This window comes from Embiotoca jacksoni, unplaced genomic scaffold (assembly GCF_022577435.1).
Source record: "Embiotoca jacksoni isolate LCO1_2020_lvr unplaced genomic scaffold, fEmbJac1.0.p SCAF_4, whole genome shotgun sequence".
In the NCBI taxonomy this organism is placed as follows: Eukaryota; Metazoa; Chordata; class Actinopteri; family Embiotocidae; genus Embiotoca; species Embiotoca jacksoni.
This window is the reverse complement of record NW_027185392.1, coordinates 8,781,923-8,806,333: the sequence shown is the minus strand read 5'-3', so window position 1 is coordinate 8,806,333 and position 24,411 is coordinate 8,781,923. Positions and strand designations below refer to the sequence as shown.

Sequence of the window (24,411 nt, the reverse complement as noted above, 5' to 3'; positions counted from 1 at the left end):
GAATTTAACCATGCAGTCTAGGATGCAGAACTTAAATGAAGGGCTGAATAGACAGGAACATGAGACTAAAATCTACATTGCATTATTCTGCAGTTAGTTCTCAAAAAACTTGCATTCAAATGTAGAACCAGTGACAGATGGGCTTGTTTGCATATATGCAAATAGGCTTCTAGTGTTTTTGCAGTGCACTTTGGCAGCCAGTGGTAGTCGGGCACAAGCACGTTTATGTTAACCTCAACTCAGTCAGTTCATCATTTGTTTGGGAGTTGATTTCATCATATCTGATCATTTTACATGTATTCATTGTATGTATATAAATATGAGCGAAATGTGGACTGACAAGCGTTATTTTGTATCGTGGCTATTCGTTTTAATAATAGTCTGAGCCTTGCTGGAGTCCATCATTAACAGAATTCCCTGTGATGTTGTTCTGAAAATATTTCTCCAGTGTATCAGGTCATTTTGAAATGGCTCTCCCAAGAACCCTCCACTCACCGAGCATGTTAGAAGCTGTTTATTTCAACTTCAGTCCATTTATTCCTGTAGTTTTATTCGCTTGAGTAGGTGAAAATAAATCTAATTTGAACATGTGTTTGAAGCTACCAGAAACACTAAAGCTGGCTGTAAAAGCAGGTTTGCCTTTTTCCAATACATTTACGGTGTAGGCTTCAAATGTGAGCACATCATCCAAACCAGCCATTGAAAATGACCTGAAAACGCTGTTGTTTATGGGTGTAAGAAATGGATGTTGACGGCTGATAGCCAGTAGTTTCTCATGCTTGGAAAGCCAAGCATAACAACACGAGCTGAGCGGTGACCACAGGCTCAACTGATGCTCATATTCAACTGTTTTTTTCCTGCTTTCAAGCTGTGTGAGCGTTTTGTTTTTAAATAGCAAGGCCAGTAGTGACATTCTTAACAAATTAGAATATTGTAGGTATGATGGCACTCCTAGTTTTGTGTCTGTTTTTGTCACATTTTAGTGTCCTCTAAAAGGCTTTCATTTTTGTATATCTTTTCCCCTTCTGGCTATTTCTCATGGCACTCTTCCTGCCTATTTGTATCCTCCCTCACTTTCTCACACTACTCTGTCTCTCACCCTCCTTTTCTTCACATTTCTTTTTACTTTTTTCTATTTCTCCCCTCTTTCCATACATCCTTTTCTCTCACATCATGTCTCTCTTTTTTTCCCAGGGCTTATCTCGGTGTCATATGACGAATGGGACTACAACATCGAGGCCAGGGTACGTGATGCAGTGGCTGTCATTGCCACGGCAACCTCCACCATGATGCTGGACCGGGGGCCACACACCCTGCTGAAGTCGAGCTGCCTCGGGACACCTGACAAAAAGATCGCCAACACCGGTCACTCTAAGGAAGTACTGAAGTGAGTCAATGTAGGGCAGAAAGGCTCAAATATTGGTAATGAGGACTGAAAATTTGTGAGCAAAACCACACCTGCAAACACTGATTGTCCAAGCATAGTTTAGCTGCTGGAAGTAGGCACAACAGGCCTGTCATGGTTTGGATTTTTGGGGTGCTGAAGCCTTGTGCACGAGGCTGTAGTTTATATTAGGTAGCATCTTATTTTCAGCTTTTAAAAAAAACAAACCAAAGTGGAGTAAATTGTGTGTTTATCTGTGCGAGTGTCAGCGGCAAATGTTATCATGCCAGGCTAAGTATACTAGCATTATTTCCAAAAGCAGGCCCTGTGATTTTGCTTGCCCTCGCCAGACTAATTCTAACAGCTTTAATGTTCTTTGCTGTGATTATAGTCTGGAAATCCTGTTTGCCTTCATGTTTGCTCCACCATGATGAATAGTGGACCAATCAGCCACCAGTGGGGGTCACTTAGATGATGTTTTTTGCTTGTAAGGAGGCGAGTTGAATGGATGATTTGATCCAAAAGTAGACTCGGGTTCAGGAGAATTGTGTTTGCTTCCTGTTTCCAGCCACGATACGGGACAGTTTTTTAAACTGCATGTGTACTGTTGCCATGGCGATGAACATTGCATAAATGTAGTATTAACTTTGTCATTTAAACACAAATCATTATCTTTCCCTAACCAAATGGTTATTGGGCTTACAGAACAAACGACATACGGCCGTATGGGGTTTGAGGACTTTTTTGACTTACTAGTTGTAAATCTACCACTGTTATCATGTACATTGTGCTCCGCGAGAACAAAGACTTTGATAGGTGAGGCAACAATATTTAATTGGGATGGGACATGAATATTTTGGGTAACGCCGCTACACAGTCGTCAAGATGAACAGGTTTGCTTTTACACAATATTTCCAGCACAGGTTGTTTCAATCAGCACCACAACTTCGTGCTTTTGATTAAATATTGTTTTGGGTTTGAGCCCAGGTCTAGGAAAGATAATCTCCCTTACTAAGAAAAACATGGCAAATGAAAAAGCAGAGTCACATTCATCTAGTTTTATAAGCTCTGAAATTTAGAAATTTAGTTTTCAGAAAATGAACAGGGCGTCATTCAAGATGCAAGATGTTGGCTTTCATAAAAGCAGATAGGATTTTTTTTATTCGTGTGATTCACAACCGCTGGTAACAGCCTAAAAAGTATTGTAAATAGTTTTTTGGTTTAGTTAGTCATACATTATTTATACAAATCCATCACATGCACAACCACATGCATGCAGTACAATAAGGACTACAAATACGCACAAGCGCTAACACTGCAGACACGCTGCCTGAGGAGAGCCACAATTTGTTTTACTCGCCGATAAAAACTTAAAGCCCACGATGAACAGAGACATTAACTCTTCGACTTATAACAACATCTCGTTTTATCTTTATCTTAACCCACAGCCATCTTTAAAGAAAAACATCCTTCTTTTCTCCTCTTCCTCTGAACTTCCTTGATTTGCTTTTTGGCACATTGCAGAACCAGAAAGAGCATTGGTATTCAATAATTAATCCCCATTTAACTTCATAGGGCATGCTTTCACCGTTCACATTGATCAGAGATTCTACGGCTAATTGAATGCTCGGGGACAACCGGATTAATGAAAAAAGACCCAATGACCAACAGCGGGGTTATCACTCACACACAGAAACCACCTTGCAAACACACATGTGCATTGGTATAGCATGACATTTAAGTGCTCTTTAGGGATTCAATTCATGTATTAAAAGCTTAGAACCACTGATGCCATTCCTTATTATAAATACAGTGTTTTAGCCTTACAAAACAAAGCGCTTGCTTGCCTCTCATCATTCTGTCTTTTTGTTGTTGTATTAAATATTTTCTCTGTTTTTGTTTTTTTTCCTCTGTCAGTTTGAGTTTGAGGAATGTGGAGAAACAGGGAAATATTATGCAACCTGTCCTGCCACTACTGCATTCATCTCCAGGCTGATGTTGATGTATTACTGCAAACCTTGGTCTTGTCTTTACCCTTGTTTCAGTTTTTAATATCGGGGGGACTTATGTGTGCCATCAAGAATTCAGCCACCAACAGGACTGAGATAATAATAACACCACAGCCATGAATATTTTAATTCCTGAAGGACACTATCAAACACAGGGTTAGCTCTCAATCATCCTTCATGCATACACCTAGGATGCCATTGTGATGTTTGTGTATGTGTGTGTGTGTGTGTGTGTGTGTGTGTGTGTGTGTGTGTGTGTGTGTGTGTGTGTGTGTGTGTGACAGAGCATGTGTTTTTTGGCCAACTATTACATTTTTTCCATTCGAATGAGTAAAAGTGGATAATTTTGATCGGTGAATCTTGATGGTGACTCCAGGGGCTAGTAAGCACCAGCCTAACACACAGACACACACACACACACAGTTCCACCTATTCCCTATTCCACCTATGCAGAGAAAAAAAAAGCAATAATAATGCCATTTGTCTCTGCGTGGTCCTGTATAGCTACAGGCCACAGTGGGCTCCATGCACGCAGGATTACCATGCCATCCTGTCAGCGCTGATGGATGGAGATGGGAGACCCCAGTGAGTCACGCTCTTAAATTTGTTTAGGGGCTGCTTGACCTTATGGGGCACACACAAACACACACACACACACACACACACACACACACACACACAGAAATATGCATACGTAAATACATGCACGCACTCGCACGCTCCAACACGGATACCACCACAAATAAGCAAACACGGGCGCATGCACAAACAGCTCTTGAGGCCATCCATTGTTTCCTTCCTGACAGAGAAGACAGGAACACTGGGATAATGAGAAAATGTGCTCCAAGTGGTTTTGGATGAGGTGCTAAAGGGCTTATTTGTGTGTGTATGTTTCAGGGAAAGGGATGGTTTTTTTTGTTTTGTTTTGTTTTGTTTTTGTTTTTTGTTTTTTTTTGGGGGGGGGGGGGGGGGGTTTGTCGTGTGTTTTCACTTGCATTCAAATTCTCTCCCAAATCCCTATGCTGATGTACAAACATCACACCGACAGATATGATGTAAGAGATGATTAATATTTTGTAGTCCGTTTACTTTCATGCGATCTGACGAGACATTTGTCTCCGTGTCTGTGGGCTGGCTGCATGCTGGAGTTCAGTTGAAAACATTTTCAGCAGGCCATCTCATACTTGTGCTGCTTTTCATGCACGTAAAGCGAGCATGTTACCCTCATCTTATTTCATATTTAAAGTAGTTTTCCGACAGCAGTATTATTGCATTTCTAAATGGGCACAATAAAAGTGTCTGTCTAATAAATCCTGTGTTTATTAGAAAGCGAGCAGACCATTCGAGTGTGCTTCAGGCCATCTCAAACACAATTGACCATCTCTTTCCAACAAACCTTCGCCTGCGTCTAAAGTGGGTTCGAGTTTCAATTGATACACTTCTGTTGCCTCCATGAGGCCTCCACTTCCTATTTTTTTGCTTTTATGTCTCTTTTCTTTAGTTAACCCCTCTGCTCTTATTTATTGTCCATCTCTCGCTCTGTGGCGCTCATACAGCAGTCCATTCTCCCTGAAAAGCAGTTTCAATTACGTGACACTAAAACGTTCAGTCAGAGAGTAGTCGTTGCTCTTTTCAACCCCTCCTCCTCTTCCTCCTCCTTTTTTTTTTTTTTTTTAAATCAATATTTCACATGGCTTTTTACTTATTGGAATGTTTACTTATTGGATTAGTGAGCACAAGTTCACATCTGTCCAGCTGTATGTGCTGTTCAATGCTTTCAGTATGAGAAAACTGACTGTTGGCTGTTTATCACGATGTTTGGAGGTGTATAAAGACACTTTTTGATGATAACCTTAGTTTTATTTGTTTTGCTCCAAAAGAAGGGGTGAGGGACTTTCTCATTGATATCAGTAGTTGAGTTATTCTTCTTCTCCTTATGTTGTTTAATGCCTACTGGCAGACAGCTTTTAGGTGCATTATTTGAAAAATCTTCATTTATCCCTAATTTGACCATAAACACACATAACATTTCTGCTGACATCAGCAACATTTATATTTTTGTTACTTGTTGACTGAAATTAGCTTGGTAACTTCATTACAAGCTACCAGTTGTGTTAATGTAAACATGAATTCATATTTCACTGATAGTGACCACGGCTGAAAGATCTTCTCTTTCTTAGTTCTGCATTACTTTGTTTGTAATGTTGACTGAATTCCCGCAATAAATTTGTGATGATTGCTGCCATTTCCATTTTATTCTATTTATTAAAAGCCTTGGCCAGAGGCATCATGTCCCTCTAATTCTCGTTATGTGTGATATCTCAGAATCACCTTCAGGGAACTTCTTCATATTTGGCACAAATGTTCACTTTGACTCAAGGATGAGTTGATTAGATTTTGAAGGTCAAAGGCCACTGTGATTTCACATAACACATTTGTGGCCATAATTCATACAATGATTATAACAAAATATCACGCAAATGTCTGATAGGATCAAATGATGGCATAACACACTTTTATTGGCCAGTTATTCAACCCCATACCTGACCACGTTTCACATCTACTTAGACAATGAATCAGTGACACTAATCTTGGGTGTTCATCTTGAAACTGTGCAGATTGTGTATATTTTCTGTTTGTGCTGTCAGGTTGAAGATGTGTGTGAAGCATCCAGTTTTAGAACTTGTAGCTTCTTTGCAGCAACATCCATATGTGACGATTTGTTGGCTGTCATGGCTAAAACTTTGTTTTCTGTCAGAGTCAGCTGAAATATTGATAGTATTGATTGTATTATTACAATGAGCTTTTCTATAGTCGGGAAAAATTCTTAACATAACATGTCATGAGGGTTCAACTCACATGAGATCATCAGAGGCATAGTCACCAATTATTTACTTGTATTTACTTTTTTGTAAGGACGGTTTAAGTTTGTTCATAACACATTGCTTTTATTGTGAAAACAAAATCAGATTAAGAAATATTTTCCTGAGTTTACAGGCAGCCACTGGGAAAAAAATTCATGTCAATATTTTCAGGTTTTCAGACAGGTCAGTGTCCTCACCTGTTATGCCCTTGTTCACATTTTAAAGAGAGCGCTCTCTCTGATACATGCTCCCTCTCTTCAGACTCCACAGGTAGCATCAGTAGTAGTCTGATGTCTCCTGCTCAGCAGGGGTCCTCATGGGCCCAGATCACATGGAGCTCCTGTGGACTCACTTATTAAAGGCTGCAGCTCAAAGAGTCTCAGAGCCTCACATCTTTCCTGAGTGTGTAGTCCACATACTCTGTGTGTGTGTGTGTGTGTGTGTGTGTGTGTGTGTGTGTGTGTGTGTGTGTGTGTGTGTGTGTGTGTGTGTGTGTGTGTGTGTGTGTGTGTGTGTGTGTGTGTGTGTTTATGTTGTCAGAGCTGTGCCACCAGCAATAGATGACTCAATAAATAAGCAATGACATTATTTTGGGCTTTTGGATGGATGTGTGTGTACAAACTGTGCATGTTTTTCAGAATTCACGACCAAACCAAAGAAGGAATATTTTCAAGTTTATCGAACAATGCAGAGAGTTTTGTTTGGTGCAACTTCTAGGTGATGGGAATCACCTAGAGTGCCGTCTGTAGTCAATAAAACTGGCTGGAAAACAAGATTTATTTATTCAAAGGATACAAAATGTTTATTTATGACACATGCTGAAGACAGCAACAATCATGCTGATCATGTTAGTTATTAAGAATAGATATTACAAGACTGTGAATTATTTACAAGCAGGCTTAGCATGCAAATATCATCTCCGTTTTTTAATAAGCTCAGTTACAGTTTGATTATATCTGCAGTATGACATGATTCAGTTTCATTGAATCCTGTACAAGTTCACACAACAAAAAACTAGTTACAATTTAAAAAAAAAAAGGTGATGGTGTAAGAGTGCCCTGACATTTGACTGATGTTAGAAATTGTTTGAAAATATGGTTCATTTTTTTTAGACCTTTTATACTGTGAAGTTATTGTGGTTTAAGTTTACAATTACTGCATTGGTTTTGTCTTTTTGAATTGTTCACATCCTGTTTATTCTTGTCTTCCGAGCAAAGTAGCTGTCGGCTAAACTCTCTCATCCTGCTGCAACCTGAAAATATTTTGTCTTTTAATTGCAATGCAATCACACAAATCCTCCCTGTGAATCCTGTTGTCATCTAATTTGTTCTGGACCACAGCTGTTACACCATATGTACTCTGCATTACCATCATTTACCATATCATGTCATTGTCCTGTCTCCTCACTCAGTCACTGCTCCTGCCCTGCAGGACTTGTGATGTGAAGTACACATTTTAGCAGTTACTGGTAACTCTTCTGTCACAGGTCTTTTGTACATTATGAGTCATCCACCCGAAACCTGATATGTCGGTGTGTGTGTGTGTGTGTGTGTGTGTGTGTGTGTGTGTGTGTGTGTGTGTGTGTGTGTGTGTGTGTGTGTGTGTGTGTGTGTGTGTGTATGTGCACACACATCCTTACTCACACATGCAGCACAGATATATAGTTTTACATCCCTGCAATGCACAGAATTTGTGACCCTGTTCAGCTTGATTGAAGGTGAAAGTACATAATTCAAGAGAAGTCGTATCAAACGGCTCTGAAACACATTTGAAGAGATGTGAGGGGGAAAAAAAACATGAAAAAAAGAGGGTTTAAGTCCATGCCATTGATGATTCATTGTTTCTGTAACTAAACAATAAATTCCCCTCATAGCTCGTGATTAGTTGGTGAACAGTTGGTGAGCAAGGCGCACACAAGCGCTGCATATGGCTGTGATGAAGCCGCATGAGATTCTGTTGGTAGCTCATCCCAGCAGTTTTTAATCTTTTATTTTTTCTTCTTCCTTCATCATAGTCAGAGGGGAATTCTGACATGAGGAGGGATCAAACCGCACATAAAAGCTACATCAATAGTACAGGGCTACAAAATGAGAACCAGAGCAGCCTCCTCTGCTGTAAATTCACAGCATGCATCAGTCTTTGTGAAGGCACAGGTTAATGTACGGACAGATGAATCCCATTGATGTGTGATTCGATGCGCAGAGGTTAGATTGCGAGATTGATCTGAAAGTGGAAGGCAGCGTGAGGGGAAGTGGGTAAACACTGAAAAATACTCCTCTCTCTCTCTCTCTCTCTCTCTCTCTCTCTCTCTCTCTCTCTCGCTCTCTTTCTCTCTTTTAACCAGCCTCTCTTGGGTGAGATTACTGTTCCCATGGCAACACAGCTGATTGCACAAAAATTGCTGTGGTTGTGGGTGCCATGGCAACACATTACATGACATTATACTGGGTTAAGAGCCTCCCTGCGTCCTCATGTTGCGGTTTAACGTATACTTGCGCTCGTCACATCTGTCATGACGACACGTGCATTGGCAGGGCGGCTACTGGTCATGTGGGGTTGCTATGGCGTCAGGATGGCAACAACTTGGGACCTCCGAAGCCTCCACCCACACCGCCTTCATCTTTTTGGTTGCCTATTCAAACGGAGATTATTCTTAGGAGGCTAATCCCATGTTACATGCACATTACAGCACTTGTACTGTGCTAGCCAGCCTGTATGCATCAATAGGTATTTCATGGAGGCTTGAGTCATATTATTGACTTGCTCAAAGCATGTAGCCTACTTAGGACTGTGTGTGCGTGTGTGGTGGGATATAAATATAGTTGAAGACAATACAGATAGAAGTACTGAATGTTCTAGTGGGAGGTACTTGCGATAAAATCTTGGGTAAGTTACAGGCCCATTGCTCATCTGTTGTCTGCATTTTTTTTCTGTTCACTTGTGAAAAGATTTATTGTCTCTTTTTCACACTGTTCACTTGATTGGAGATGATGGTGGCACTTGGTCCCTCCTTTAAAAGTCACAGACACACTGCTCCTCACTCCTTGCATTCAGACAAGATATTTATTTCTCCGGTGGATTGTTTTAGTGGCAGAGCGTCTCCATGGTGATGGCAGCCCACAGATCAGGACGAGAAAGAGTAAGGAAAGGAGGCGGCAGAGAAAGAGAGAGAGATGATTCCAGCTTTTCTGCCATTGCTCAACACTTGTTGACACACATACATGCTGATATATATTCACACAGGCGGTTAATACACTCTCTCCTCCTTTCCCATTCTTCCATCGTTCCCTCCTCTCCTCACCCTCCCTGTACTCCTTCCGTGTGCTTCATACGTCGTGTTTCCACTGCATGATACCGGCTCGACTCTAGTCAAGTCTACTGTACTCATCTCGGTACCAGGAACTTTTACTGGGTTTCATCTCCCACTGCCTGAAACTACCAAGACGTCACACACTCTGCAAACGAACACAGAAACGTCTGCAACTTCTCAGTTGATCACAGTGAGGTTTTGCTTGTTGCCTTGTAATTGAGTAGTGCAGTGAACTAGAAAGAAAAACGTGACCACTTTAGTAGCTTGGCTGTTTAACAATGGTGGATAAATGCAGGATTTCCAGCGACGCATAATTCAAGTCATGATTCTTTCTGAACAATCAGTGGTCTGCAGTGTTTTCACATCACCTCACGTAACCTTGTCTCAGTTTGGACCTTCAACAGAAGTGATACCAAAATAAAAAGAAAAAAACAGCTACTATCCACAACATTTGCCTGTTGGAAGGTGCCTTATGTTTGAAACTGGATCATCTTAGTTGCGGTCAAGTGCCTTGAATACATAAAATGTCAAGGTTACAACTATTACTGAAAAAGAAAAATCTAGTGAGCTGTGAAAAAACTTTAAAAAAAATCTCTATTTATATTTATTTCGACAAATAAAATCGAATGTCATAAAAATCGGAATCTTCTTTTAAACGTAATAAAATGCAAACAAATGAATAAAACTGCAAAGAGATTAGTCAAGAATAGACTGAGCCGATGCGTTGAAAAGAATCATGTAAAACCAGATGGTGTCAGATATTACACAAAGCCCTCTCCAGACATTGTTTTTTGAAGCACTTACCAACATATTTCACAAAAGGACATTTCTAGTATTACACTGCTGAGCATTTGGACTGAATATTTGACAGCTATGAGTCATGTAAGCCACGTACTCTGTGATTGAAATGTTTTGGCTCAGTGTTTCAATGTTTGAGACATTTAAGAATAATGACAAAAGGTATGTTTTACTATAAGCGCAGTAGTTAGCCGCAGCTTACTGTAATAACAGTGCTCTACTAATTCTCCTGTGGTGTTTTGTCATAGCCCTGAAAGCTGCATTGTCAATGTTTTTATGGAAACATTGACTATGTGGTGTTAAAGGTGCTGCTACGAGGAACTCCCAAGAACACATTTTAGCATCTTTCAGCTCATTGTTTTGGTTGTTAAACCCACTACTTTACTGTTGTGGTTCTGTCTCCAGCAGCTGCACCAAACATTGGTAGGTGGTGAGTTTAGCAGCTAAAGAGCCAGATGTTTCTGTCAGGAGTTGGTGGGGCCCAAAACAGAGCTAAAAAGAGGGTGAATATGCGACTGAAATGGCAAAAAAAAAAAATTACATGAAATAAAATGCAAGTCTCCTAAAAGTGTAGCAAGGTGAAGACACAGCTGCAAGGCTGAATAATATCAAAAGTCTGAATTCTGCACATTTTGTTTCCAGACCAACAGACAGATGTCGATATTTGTGGCTCAAACTTTAATTTTAATTTCCAGGTACCTCATGAATGTGACATTTGAAGGTCGCAACCTGTCCTTTAGTGAAGAAGGCCACCAGATGTTCCCCAAACTGGTCATCATCCTCTTAGAAAAGGACAGACAATGGGACAGGGTAAATTTCTTCTCTTCCTCCTTCTATTCCTCTTCTTCTCTTTTCTGCCTCTTCATCTTTCATTTCATCTTCTTTATCATCTTCTTTATCGTCCTCTTTCCATTTCTCTTCTCTTCTCTTCTCTTCTCTTCTCTTCTCTTCTCTTCTCTTCTCTTCTCTTCTCTTCTCTTCTCTTCTCTTCTCTTCTCTTCTCTCCTCTCCTCTCCTCTCCTCTCCTCTCCTCTCTCTTATTTTTTTCTTCCTCTTTCTCTCCTCCTCCTCTTCCTTCTCTTTCTCTTCCTCTTCTTTTCCTTTTCTGTCTTAATCCCCCTCCATCCCCTGTCTCTTGTCCTGGTGTGTATTTTTCACCTTCTGTGATGTATCTGTCACTTTTTCATTTGGAGTGTCTCCCTGCCACTTGAAGTACCTGTTACAGTAGCCTGGATAACACAGCCCTCCTCCCACTCACTCACGCAGGTTGGCAAGTGGGAGAGAGGCTCTTTGACGATGAGGTACCATGTGTGGCCTCGCTTTGAGCTGTACTCAGCAGCGGAGGAGCGGGAGGACCACCTGTCCATCGTGACTCTGGAGGAGGCGCCATTTGTCATCGTGGAGGACGTGGACCCGCTCAGTGGGACCTGCATGAGGAACACTGTGCCATGCCGCAAACAGCTCAAACTCACGTGAGAATTTATATTTTAATACATTTTGCAGTTATATTGATTAATACATCAACATGGCTGTACAACAACTTATTTTAAACTATTCTGTTACACTGTAAAAACTAGTGCATGTATTCAGTCATTTGTCACCAGTAGTTATAAAACGCCTGCAGCCGCATCTGTAGTTTAGTTTAATATTATGCAAACTATAAATATAAATTAAGGAAAATAAATGAGTAAGTGGTATAATGAAACATGAATGTGCATACATGACTCCTTACAGCCTTTAATTATTTATGTTCTCCTGGAATTTTCACTTTTTTGTGTTTCTTTGGTTTGTTTGTTTTTTCTTCCGCTGAAACACGTTGTAATGTTTTGCTTGTTTTTTTTCTTTCCAGAGTGCGTTCTACTCCTGCTAACTAGATCATTGTGTCTGTTTCAGTCCCTGTTTTCTTCCCTCCCCTGCCTCTTCACCCTGACCCTCTTGCTATCCACTTGTCCTTGGAGTGCGATAATGAATTTTCTTCATTGGCCTCAGTTTCTATCACTGCCCTACCTGAAATCTCCCAGGGCTGTCCTACATCTTCTAGCTTAGTGTTTTTTTTATTGACAGATCTTTCACCCTGTTCTCTCTCTTCTTCCCCCCCTCTTTCCTCACAGCCTCACATACTACATTTTAAGAACAGGCAGCAGTATGCCACAGACAATATGCAGGATTTATTTTCAGCCAAATATACTCCATGAGCCAGATGCACAAAGCTGTGTCAAATCATTTTTAAATGCACAAAAGCAGAACTATGTGGGCACAGCATTAGTGTCAGATAAATAAACTGCGGTGTGCACTTCATTTTTTGTTATGCAGTGCATTTTATCTAAGTAATCATAAAGGTTGTTCACTTGCAGGAGCTGAATTTATAAGCCCTCAGTTGGGATAAATAGAGGTTGACGCGGCCTCGTATGAATACAAAACACACAAACAAACACATTTGTCCTTGGTCTGGCACTGGCTACATGCCATTAATAGTGCCAATGCTGCCATTGTGTTGTTACTCACAGCTGTTATGCACCTGTATCTACTTTGAGCCAGAACAGCCCGCTGACTGATGACGCACAGTTTGGTTAAATGTTTGGCTCAAAGCGTGTTATTCTTAGCCCTGCATTACTGTGGAATTAGGATGTCAATATATGAACCTGTTTACTTGCAGCAGAATGCAATCATGCTCTGAGAAGAGTGAATGTTAATGAGCACTCTGCAGCACTAGTGTTAATATTTAGACCTTCAGTGTGAAACATATTAATGTGCTGGAAAAAGTTTGACTAACAACAGTTACCTAAATGATGACATGGCTCATTATTTTAAGTTTTAAAAAACTGTTTTTGTGTGAAAAGTGGTGCGGACATTTTGAATGTGTATATGCATCATTTTAAGGTTGCATCTAACATTTATTTTCTTTATTGATTAGTCTGCCTAAAACTTTCTTGATTAAGTGTTTGGCCTAAAAAAAAGATTATAAAATAGTGAAATTGTACTTTCCCAGAGCTCAAGCTGAGGCTTTGCTTTGTTCGATCAACAGAGCAAACTTGAATACATTCAGCGGTTAAAAGTGACAACAAGCTGCAGCATCTTCATATATGTGTTTGAAACAATAAAACAATGAATCACTCATCGTAATAAGTTGCCAATAAATTCATATTTTTAAATGTGACATCAGGTAATTTTACTGAACATTTCCTGCCGTCTTCTTTATTGAACTTGCTCGAAGAAATACTGCTGATGTCCTCTCCTTAAATCTGCTAGTTATATACACATGAACCCGATTAAATGTCTATCTTAGATTACTGAAACTTTTCCTCTTGTTCTCTCATTTTCTCTCTTTCTCCCGCATCCTTCCTCAAAACCACCTTCCAGCAATCAAACAGGTGATTCAGGGATTTATATTAAGCGCTGCTGCAAAGGTTTCTGCATCGACATCCTGAAGAAGATCGCCAAGAACGTGAAGTTCAGCTATGACCTCTACCTGGTCACCAACGGCAAACATGGCAAGAAGGTTAATGGGACATGGAACGGCATGGTCGGAGAGGTAAAGACATCTCTCCGTCTTTTACACAGTCACGCTGTATACATTCCATGTTTTTGATGAATTTATACTGTTGCAGCTACCCGTCGCGGTCAGATGTTTCTTTTCTTTCATACAGTATTATGTTCACAATCTCAGTGATGAATGTTTTTCCGACAAGTTCATCCCAACACGAGAAAGAAACATCAGCTTCACATTGAGTGTAAACAACTGGAAAATACCCACAATGACAGTTAGGTCAATTTCAAACAGACCTGCTGGCACATCAGCTGCTTATGGATTTCACATTGCAGCAGAACGCTGGAGACCTCGACATACAGATGTTATAGAACCATCAGACTGACACAATATGACAGTATTCTCAAATTATTATTTTTTTGTGCATTTCTCTGACTTCCATCAGAACCAGTATAGTACACCAGTGTATTCACTGCAGGTCTGTTTGTCAGCATCCCCCCCTGAAGACATGCAACACTATTAATGATGACAGTGAAAACAAAAGTGACATCCAAAAAAGTGGAAAAGGTCAAATTACACATCTGTTACTGTAATTTGCAGAGGGAGATAAACTTTGGTTCCAGGTATGCTGTGGCTGTTTAATGTAGCTTGATGGAGGTCATTTGAAAATTTGTGAAGCTTATATTTTGCAGGTGTGCAGAGAAACCAGCACTGTTTCAAAAGGCCTCTGTCAAAACGACTTATATGCCTATTCAGATACAACATTTTCTAATTTATTCACTAGTCTTTATGTTTGTTTATTCACCATTTGTTTGATTGTTTTCTATTTTATTTTTCTGAGCTCATAACTTTAGCTGCTCTTAGTGTCATTTTAATTTTACTGTTTGTTGAAGAAGTTTGTTATTCACTTTACAATAAAAACACCATACACCATACTGCTTTACTAAAAGTAACTAAAGTACAGAATCTGATACAGATGCAGTCAGCGAGTGTTGTAACGTTCATAGGAATTTATTTTTATGATAGAGCTAATTATACTGTCTAAATATCCCTCTCTCTCTCTATTAGTTTCTCACTGTCTCCGTCATGCCACCGAGCACTTGTTCCCCAGAACCTGGCCTGAGGGGGAGCTGTGATCAGCTCCACAAAACCTCAGGAGGACACAATGAGGCTCCTAATCAGAGACGGAGAGAGAAAGGAAGCGAGTGGAGGAGAGAGGGAGAGAGCCGCCTCAGGGAAAGACCCACTTCTCTCCTGCACACTTAAGACATCCAGCACAATGCAGCCTCCATAAATCAATGCGATGTCTGACTTAATTGACTATGATATCGAACGAGTGACTTTATTACTGTGGGACATAATAATAAAATAACATAGATTAGTTAAGATGTGCAGCATGATCTTGAGTCCACGTACTGCTGATTGAGGTGTGAAATTCATGAGATATACGTTTGCATAAAGCTATGCTAGGCAAATGTGCGGTGCATGAATGCATGAATACATTGGTCCACGTCCTTAAATCCCGAAGCAAGCAGCTATGATTTAATGTAAATATAGAGAAAACAGGATAACAGATTCGTAAAACAGAATGAGAGCGAGATGGAGAAAGAGAGAGGAGGCCTCTGTGAAGAAGTGTGACAAACAGACAATAAGCAACGCTTAGAATTCCTGCTCACTCTGGCATACAAATTCCTCTTTAACATAGTCTGTTGTGCTCCTATTTTTTTTAAGTGGCCCGAGGCTTCAGAAACTTAGGGCTAAATATACTTGAACATACTCAGAGGGTGTCTGGGCTGGTGGGGAGTCAAATACTGACCCAGAGTAGAAACTGTGCCTTTTTCCTCGTGCTCCCACTCCAGAGGAAGAGCCTGGTAATGACTTAGCAGAAGTGGTAGATGGTTTAATACCTACAGCACTGAATTAGTTTCATCATCATGTCCCTTTCACATCTGATTTTTACCACCAAGCTGGGAATTATTCACCACTCAGCTTCCTCTCCGGTCTCTGTCTGTCTGTGTTTGACCCTTTAGGTGGTGTTGAAGAATGCCCACATGGCAGTGGGTTCGCTCACCATCAACGAGGAGAGGTCGGAGGTCATCGACTTCTCCGTGCCGTTCATTGAAACAGGGATCAGTGTCATGGTCTCCCGTAGCAACGGCACAGTCTCCCCTTCCGCTTTTTTAGGTGAGGAGAAACGACACCTGCTGCTTCTGGCAGATGTACAACACAATGACAACACTGATATGCACACACACGCTCATATCACAAGATAAAAGCACTCACTCACACGCAAGTAGGTTTTTCACAAATTAAGTACGTTGTTTATCTGTGGTGAACAACGTGTTCTGGCAATACAAGCAATAAGTTTGGTTTCACAGGGACAGAAAACCCTGCTGAAAAAATATTTTAAATCAGATAATTTTTCATTTGAAAAAAATAAAGAAAAGCCGTATTGAACTTGACAACATTATCTTAATAAAGTGCTCTGGCTAAGATCTGGCTGAGAAAAATTTTGGTTTCAAGATTTAGCTTTACTGCCATCATCCAACACAGCATAACAAAATGAACCACCAGCTGACAAAAATAAAATTGGACTACAAGGTCCATTCAGTGGCTTCTCTGGAGCTTTCAATCATCACGCACAAGTCAACTTTAAATGGCAGATGTAGGAAATATTTTTCGAAACATTTGAAGGACCTGTTGTGTTATTATGATTCTATTGCAGTAGTTTGTCACACGTCATCAAGGCACAATAAGGTTGGTTACTATATTGTTGCTCCCTGTAATATTAAAAATGGTCTAACTATCAAAATATGTTTGATTTTGTGGACTTATTCATTCATAATTAATCACCAATGGCTATGAAATAAAGGTAACAGTCAAACTTTGACAACACCCACCTGTCACTCAAAGCAACCCCACCCTAAATTATGCATGACTTCAAGTTTTAATATAATTTAAATAAGTGGGTTCACCCCCTGCACAGTTCTTAGAAACAAGGATATTCAGACCAAAACTGTCTTTTGTTTATATTTACTGTAAAGTTAATTTCAACATGGAGGTCTATGGGAATTCACTGAGTTTTTGAGCCAGTCTTAAGTGCCCATTTGAGGAACTGCAGTTTTGGGGTACTTCAGCATGGGCTCCTATCACACCGTGATGTGAAGCAGTGGCGTTCAGAAATGTTCTGTTTCCATTAGCAGTAACTTAATACAGCTCGGATACACTGTCAGCAGAGTGAACATTGCAGTGAGTCTGATGTAAATTAGACTAAGTCAAAAACAGTGACAGTGGATTATTTGCCTCCTGTGAATCCCTTGTGCACAGCAAATTTAAGTCCATTGTGAGAATCCCAGACTCTGTCACTAATGATGAAAATTCATGTATACTGTAGAGATGTGATTACAGAGAGTGAATACACTGGAAAGCTGTTAAAGAAGAAAATGTATATATTGTAAAGTATAAAAGTGGGGTTTGATTTGATGACATTTTTGGAGATTAAGTGCTCAGAACATTTTTAATTTAAACACACACAGTTGACAATTTGACAAACCTTATCTAGATAATAGTTAAATGCTCCAGAACACAGTTGTCAAGGGGGCTTTTTGTGAGATTGTTTTGTCAACTACAGTACAATAATGTTTGTCACAGACTTTACTGTAGGTAAAAACTCCAAAGCAAAGTTCAAAACAACTGAAAAATGTTTCCCATTTCAGTGAGTGCATCTCTCCTCTCACAGCTACCCCCCTTCCTCTCAGCTTCTCTCTTGAGAAGTCAGCATTCACACAAACTCAGATCAAATCCATATGTGTGACGAGCACATAAAAACAATCATGTTGATACCAGGGGCTGACTTTATAATTCTGTTTAATTTGGTTTAATGAACTTCCTCTCTGTCTTTCCACAACCTTCCTCTTATTTTCACTTCCTCTGTACCCCTCCTCCCCCTCCCCCGTTTTAGAGCCCTTCAGTGCTGACGTCTGGGTGATGATGTTTGTGATGTTGCTGCTCGTGTCGGCTGTGGCTGTGTTTGTGTTCGAGTACTTCAGCCCGGTGGGTTACAACCGCTGTCTGGCAGATGGACGAGGTGAGAGGACACACTTATCCACACACACACACACACACACACACACACACACACACACACACACACACACACACACACACACACACACACACACACACACAGTGCAGGCCGAGTCAATCTAGGCTGCATTAAGGTGAAAATGAGGTACATTTTCAGGAAATCTGTTGTGCTAAAACTAAGACTTATTTGGCAAGTTTTGTTACCTTGAATGCGCCATTCAAACTGAGCTCTGCAGGTGCTAAACTACCTTGCCAATCCCTTCTGAATTAGTACAACTGCAGCGCTGGGACTTCCTACTTGATGTCCTTGAGTGTTTATCTACATCTACAGTCACTTAAGCTCCTTCACTAATGAAAAGGATCATTGACAAGAACCAGATAGGTGATCTTAAGTACTCTTAGCACCACTGTGTGAACAGAGTCTCCTTTGTTCTCATATTACAACATTTTTTTTATTGTGCTATTCTCAAATATTACACTAGTGTTACACCACCGCACCTAGAGTTGTAAAACCAATGAATACATTTAAGTAGATCTATTACAATACATTAAAAATACATGTCAGGTTTAACGATGTTTGACAGTGTGGAACAGCACTACACTGATGAATCAAATGCAGTTCCTGCAGGCCGTTCAAATCAATTTGCCCATCAAAATCAATGGTTCAGATTCAATCTATTTTGTTTCTCTTGCTTTTATACGCCCAGCTCTGTTCAACTCGGAGGATGAAATTAGACTGCCACAACAGCAGCCACTCAAGATAAAGTCAGATAAGTGTTATATTGCTGCTCACAGGTTGTTGTTTTTTTACTAAGAACCAGAGGGGACAGAGTGCTTTGGAGTTATGTGTTCTACACTACTGTTTTCTGAATGTCATTGGACACATCAACAATGTAAGGGTTGTGTGATTTAATCGCTAGGTTACGTATGCTGCTGTCCTACACTGCTGCTCCAGCTGTAGCATAATTGTAGCCTGCTTCCTGCCCCATCCCTCCTCCCCATTTCTCTTTCTCCCCATCGCTGATGCCACAGAGCTTACAGTAGTTTCCTTACAGCCACCTTATGATACTGGCATAGAGGTAGGTGGAACAGAGTTGGTCTGTAACAGTAGGTTGTCACCGAAGTGGCTGGAAGAGCGGATGTCGACCATATGGCAAATCCTGCGATCACTGACAAACTAAAGGATGGAATGAATACCTCCCACAATGGTGTTCATGAGTAAATGCAGATAAAGCGATGTAGTACCTGTGACCTGTGCAACTGATCGCCTTTCCTTGTGTCATCTTCCTCTGCACGGCCCCTCCCCTCCTGTCATTCTGTCTCCCAGAGCCCGGCGGTCCCTCCTTCACCATTGGTAAGGCCATCTGGCTGCTCTGGGGTCTAGTTTTCAACAACTCTGTCCCCGTGCAGAATCCTAAAGGTACCACCAGTAAGATCATGGTGTCAGTGTGGGCCTTCTTCGCTGTCATCTTCCTGGCCTCCTACACTGCCAACCTAGCTGCCTTCATGATCCAGGAGGAGTATGTGGACCAGGTGTCGGGCCTGTCAGACAAAAAGGTGTGACTGCAAGGCAGTGTAATGGGTTGTGGGGTGGAGGAGCAGGTGTGTGAATGGATGTTATGTGGGATGATGTGAAAGCGAGTCTGAGGGAGAGTTCATAATTGACTGGATGCAACAAATGTTTTTTCAGCTTGATATGGCGGATTGGCTGATCAAAAATGTTCATGGTTTTGGTAGTTGGCACATTTCAAATATATATAAACCTTTTTAGCTACTTTGACCTCTCTGCCCTCTCAATAGAAACATGAGGTTTTAAACAGACCCTGAATAATGCTTTTTTTTTTTTTTTTTTTTTATCCCAATACCGATATTAGGTGGTAAAAAAATTTGAGATTCTTTACATCTATATACTCTAAACACAAATGTTTTGCGAGGATCCCTCAAATGTGGTTATCAAACACTTAAAAGACTTGTGACAAAGATGTAAAGGAATCACAATATTTTATAGTTTATTGTCCACACTGACGTCAGTGCACTTTACTGGGGGTAATTACAAATTAATAATAATTATGGATAATTACAAAACAAACAAAGAAAACACACACACAAATAGAACAATTTGTAATTCATGCCAAGCCTCTTTTACTGCATTATTTTCTGCAAAAAAGTTTTCATATTGCACAACGTATACAAAGATATATATAGATATATCTGTCAGGCTTTAGTTTTCAGGATAACAGGAGTTTCCTGTTCAATCAGCTTGTTGAAGTATATTTTGATAATAAACATACTAAAGATCAGCCTTGCACCCATTTGTAATGCTGTTTGTTTATTTTCCTCCTCAATCAATTGGGTCATTTTGAACAGAAACAATTAATTGATTATTCACTTTACTGAAAACAGAAAATGAATCTCTTGCTGTATGAATTATTGATTATTCATTAAAAGTAATTTTTCAAGCAAACATTTCAAAATGCAAAATGCACCTGGTTCGAGCTTCTTCTTATTTTTATGTCTTTCTTATGTGATCATATTTTAGAATTTTCTTTATTTTAACCTTCCTGCTGTACTCTGGTCTTTCATTGCATCAAAATGGCTGTGAAAACGGGTCACGAAAGACCCGAGCGCAGCAGGAAGGTTAAACAATCAGTTAATTGAGTAAATAAATGGATCAATACGATAGTTGCTTCCCCTAATTTTTTCAACTCTTTTGTTCCTCTGGTCTGCGTGGTGGACCTTTATCTTGAACTTGACCTTGTGTCAACTACATGTTTGTCTAAATGCCTCCTGAGATTCTCCCCTGTCTGTTGAACATAACTCGCTTCCTAAAGCACAACCTCCTGCTTGACAGTGCATAAAAGGCTATTTAATGTGGCCCAGTTCCTCTTCCATGCTAACGAGCACTTCTCTGTTGGTTTCTCCATCTGCTTTCTTTTCCCACCACAGTTCCAGAAGCCTAACGAATTCTCGCCGCCATTCCGGTTTGGCACGGTGCCCAATGGGAGTACAGAACGCAACATCCGCAACAACTACCGGGACATGCATGCCTACATGACCAGCTTCCACCAGAAGAATGTAGATGAAGCCTTGTACAGTCTGAAGGCTGGGTGAGGAGGAGAGAGACAGAGGGGGATGGAGGGAGGGTGTGTGTGTGTGGAGGTGGGGGGGGGGAGATGGAGTTGAAAGGGATTCATCAGGGAGAAAAGAGACAGTGTTAATGGAGCTGTGAGGTCCTGCACTGATGCAACTCAGAGAAAAGATGATGAAGGAATAAGGCGAGAGAGACAGAGGAAGAGGGAGCATTCTGGGCAATGTGGGTGGGCAACCAGCAGAGCTGCGAATCTGCCTGCTACCGGCACCCAGAATAGCAGCGAAGCCTGTGGTTGCTCTACAAGCTAGCTAAATTTACTCGTCTTTCTGTCTCCCTGTCTCCCTGTCTCCAAACGTTTCCATCAACCACTGCTGAAGACATAAGAGAGCAAAGTGGTGGTGTGCCTCTGATGTTTGCTGAGAGTTGAATGACCATAGCAGCCGGGAGAGCCCTGAGGCAGCTCTGATGGTAGTTTGTCACCAAGCTGGAGACTGTCATATCAATTTATCTGTCAGCTCACTCAGGATTGTAATGGATAGAATGCAATACAAGATTTTCTGTGGAAACTTGTTTGACTGAGATGGTACGCTGCCCAGATCCTGAATCACCTTATCACATAATCAGTTTAGTAATTAGATCTAAACAATCCACACGCTCGAAGACTCAGTGTTGATGTTGGAAACAGGAGTTTAACAAAATAGAAATCAATACAAGTTACTTGTTTCCAACATGTCTTCACATCAGGATGCAGTTGCTTAGGTATCATGGAGAGGTTTAGGTTTTAACTGCATGAAACATGACAATACCTAAACTATCTCCATGACAACAAGATCTATATAAAATAAAAGAAACTTAGAATAAAAATAAATAGAGTAGTTTGTTATTGCATCCAAAATGACCCCATACCTGGTTTCCTGTACTTCATTTTTAGCATTTTGTTTGATGAAGGTGAACTATCTCTGTGCTATAATAAAACCCTGATAAATTCTTGCCATTAAATCAAAAAGTAAAGTGTGCACAGCATGCACTCTACGCTTTACTAAAATTCCCTCAATACAATGTTTTACCTGGTAACACTTTATATTTCCTAGTAAGTTTCCTTGAAGTAGCTTTGCAATTTGTTGTTTATTATAGCTACAGTAGAGAAAGAGCTTAATTGGTGCACTGGTGTTCAGTTGCTGTGCAGCAGGTCAAAATGTAGAATGCAGTTTCTTATATTTAATGAACAGTGACTTTATATTGACTGTGGTTTAAATTAAATGGTTACTTCAGGAAACCAACAAATATTAACACTAACTAATTAAACTGACAAAAGTAACTGCAGTTACAAAGAAACCAGGAGCTGTCTTTTGTGAAATGTAAAATTGAGCAAAGTTACATGTCAGCTAGCATTCCGATTATGGTGATTCATAAGCGTTCTAAAATCTCAGTTTGTTACAAACTCAAGTGGGAATAATGAATCAGTGAAGGGATTTTGGACGCTGTCGCTACACAGTTATCATTTATGGAAAAATTGGCTCTGTAACCTAATTAAAAAAAAGTTTGACACATTTTCCTTCAATGGTGCTCCACAGTAAATTGGATGCCTTCATCTATGACGCTGCGGTGTTGAACTACATGGCCGGCAGAGATGAAGGCTGTAAGTTGGTCACCATCGGGAGTGGCAAAGTGTTCGCCACCACTGGCTACGGCATCGCAATCCAGAAGGAGTCAGGCTGGAAACGAGCCGTGGATCTGGCTATCTTAATGCTGTTTGGAGATGGTGAGTTGTTGGGGATTATACTTGTGCTCATACTTGTTTATAATGGAGAAGCAGAATATATATGCTAGTATCTAAATAAGAACGGTTTTGAAATCAATAATGGGTTGGATAAGTGTTGTTTTACTATCACAAATAGTATTATAGTATATTTTTTAAAGATAATGATGTGTTACCTTTGTAATGAAATAATCTTACAATGAGCATCCTGTAACCATGAGTCTGTCATATGAGAAGAATAATGTTATGTTGTGATAGCCATATTACAGATGCACCAAATGGGTCCAATATTTCTTAAGAAACTGCTGCTGAAGCCTTCATTAGTGCAGCAATCATTCATGTTGAGATCACCAAATGAAGTCATCCAAGCAATAAGGTTGGAATCATCGACTCTCAAGAAGCTGTGACTCAGAAGGTGGCCGGTGACAACCCAAGACCCTGCTGGTGTAAAACCGGCAGTCAGCGAGGCTATCGAGCTACAGGATGAGGCCTCATGAGCCAGACTTGCACAGTGTAGTCCCTAATCAACAGTGAAGCACCAGCAGGCCTGAGAGGCTGCAGCTACTGTGGTTGCAGAAGTGGAAGCTCGAATGTGGGGAAAGTTTGTTTATTTGGTAGCTAAGGAGTTTCTGGCAGCACACCATAAAGGCTGTTTTGGCAGAGAAGGGAAATATTGACCTTAACTGAAGGTAGGTAGAAGGAACTCTGTGGATGAGATTAGTCTTGAAATGCTGAAGCCTCTGGATCTTGTTGGCCTGGTGTGATTGACATACTGTATTTCTACAGTGTCACATGGATTTCAGGGAACAGGCCTTATGGAGAGGAAGACTGGTGATGTGGAAAAATAACTTTAACAGGAAAACCTTGAATATATTTTTATTTGTTCAGACCTACTCTATACTGTAGCACCTCGGCAAGGAGGAAGTCATTTACATTTTTGAGTGACATAAAATGAGAGTGTTTGTGATTATGATGTTTGTCAATTTGTTTTGACTCTTGGTTCACAATTTATTGGACCTGTTTGATATATTTAAGTGAAATCTCTAAGTGTCTAGGCTGGTGTGCAGTTCAGAAGCTGCTCTCTGTGAGAACTGGAATTCACTTTAGAAGACACAGACATAAAGCATATAAAGTTCAGTCTACATTTTTGAAAAGCGTGCATGCATTTTTTAAACATTTTACCACTTTCACTGGCTGATAAGAGATGTGCAGGGAGTACAGGAGTACTTATAAACAGCACGTTTGTCTTTATATAAATTATTGCTTTAGCATCAGTTCATATGCCAGACTATGCCATGTGAATATTTATACATGGAGGAGGGTGAATCTGAGGTCTGTGTCCCATTTGTGTACTGCAACTGAACAATAACAGTGATGACAGTGTGTGAAATGACATACTGTGTGCACCGCAGAGCACAGAGCTCTTAGTTCGTAGGTTGCGTTTTGTTTTGGGCCCCAGCTGTTGTTGTGTGTTTTGGGTAGTGACCAAACGAAGCCAGCAGGGTGTCTGGCATCACTGAGAGAATGACCTGTGCACTGATCCACAAGGGCCTCTGTGTCGAGCTGCTGCCTCTTCATGATGACAGGACTGGGCCAGTTGAGGTGGTTTGGCCACATGGTACG

At 40.5% G+C, this 24,411-nt stretch overlaps 1 protein-coding gene across 11 annotated transcripts in view; it reads left to right on the top strand.

Moving 5' to 3' along the window:
• The window catches only part of grin2bb (glutamate receptor, ionotropic, N-methyl D-aspartate 2B, genome duplicate b), a 98,073-nt gene that overhangs the window by 61,164 nt on the left and 12,498 nt on the right, over positions 1-24,411 (top strand). For 10 of the 11 annotated variants that reach the window (XM_069168222.1, XM_069168220.1, XM_069168226.1 and 7 more), the window contains 9 exons: positions 1,195-1,387; positions 11,061-11,175; positions 11,632-11,837; positions 13,726-13,897; positions 15,883-16,036; positions 17,814-17,939; positions 19,266-19,495; positions 20,885-21,045; positions 22,604-22,791. In XM_069168222.1, the coding sequence (XP_069024323.1) occupies positions 1,195-1,387; positions 11,061-11,175; positions 11,632-11,837; positions 13,726-13,897; positions 15,883-16,036; positions 17,814-17,939; positions 19,266-19,495; positions 20,885-21,045; positions 22,604-22,791 (1,545 nt within the window). The other variant, XM_069168231.1, reaches the window with a different exon arrangement.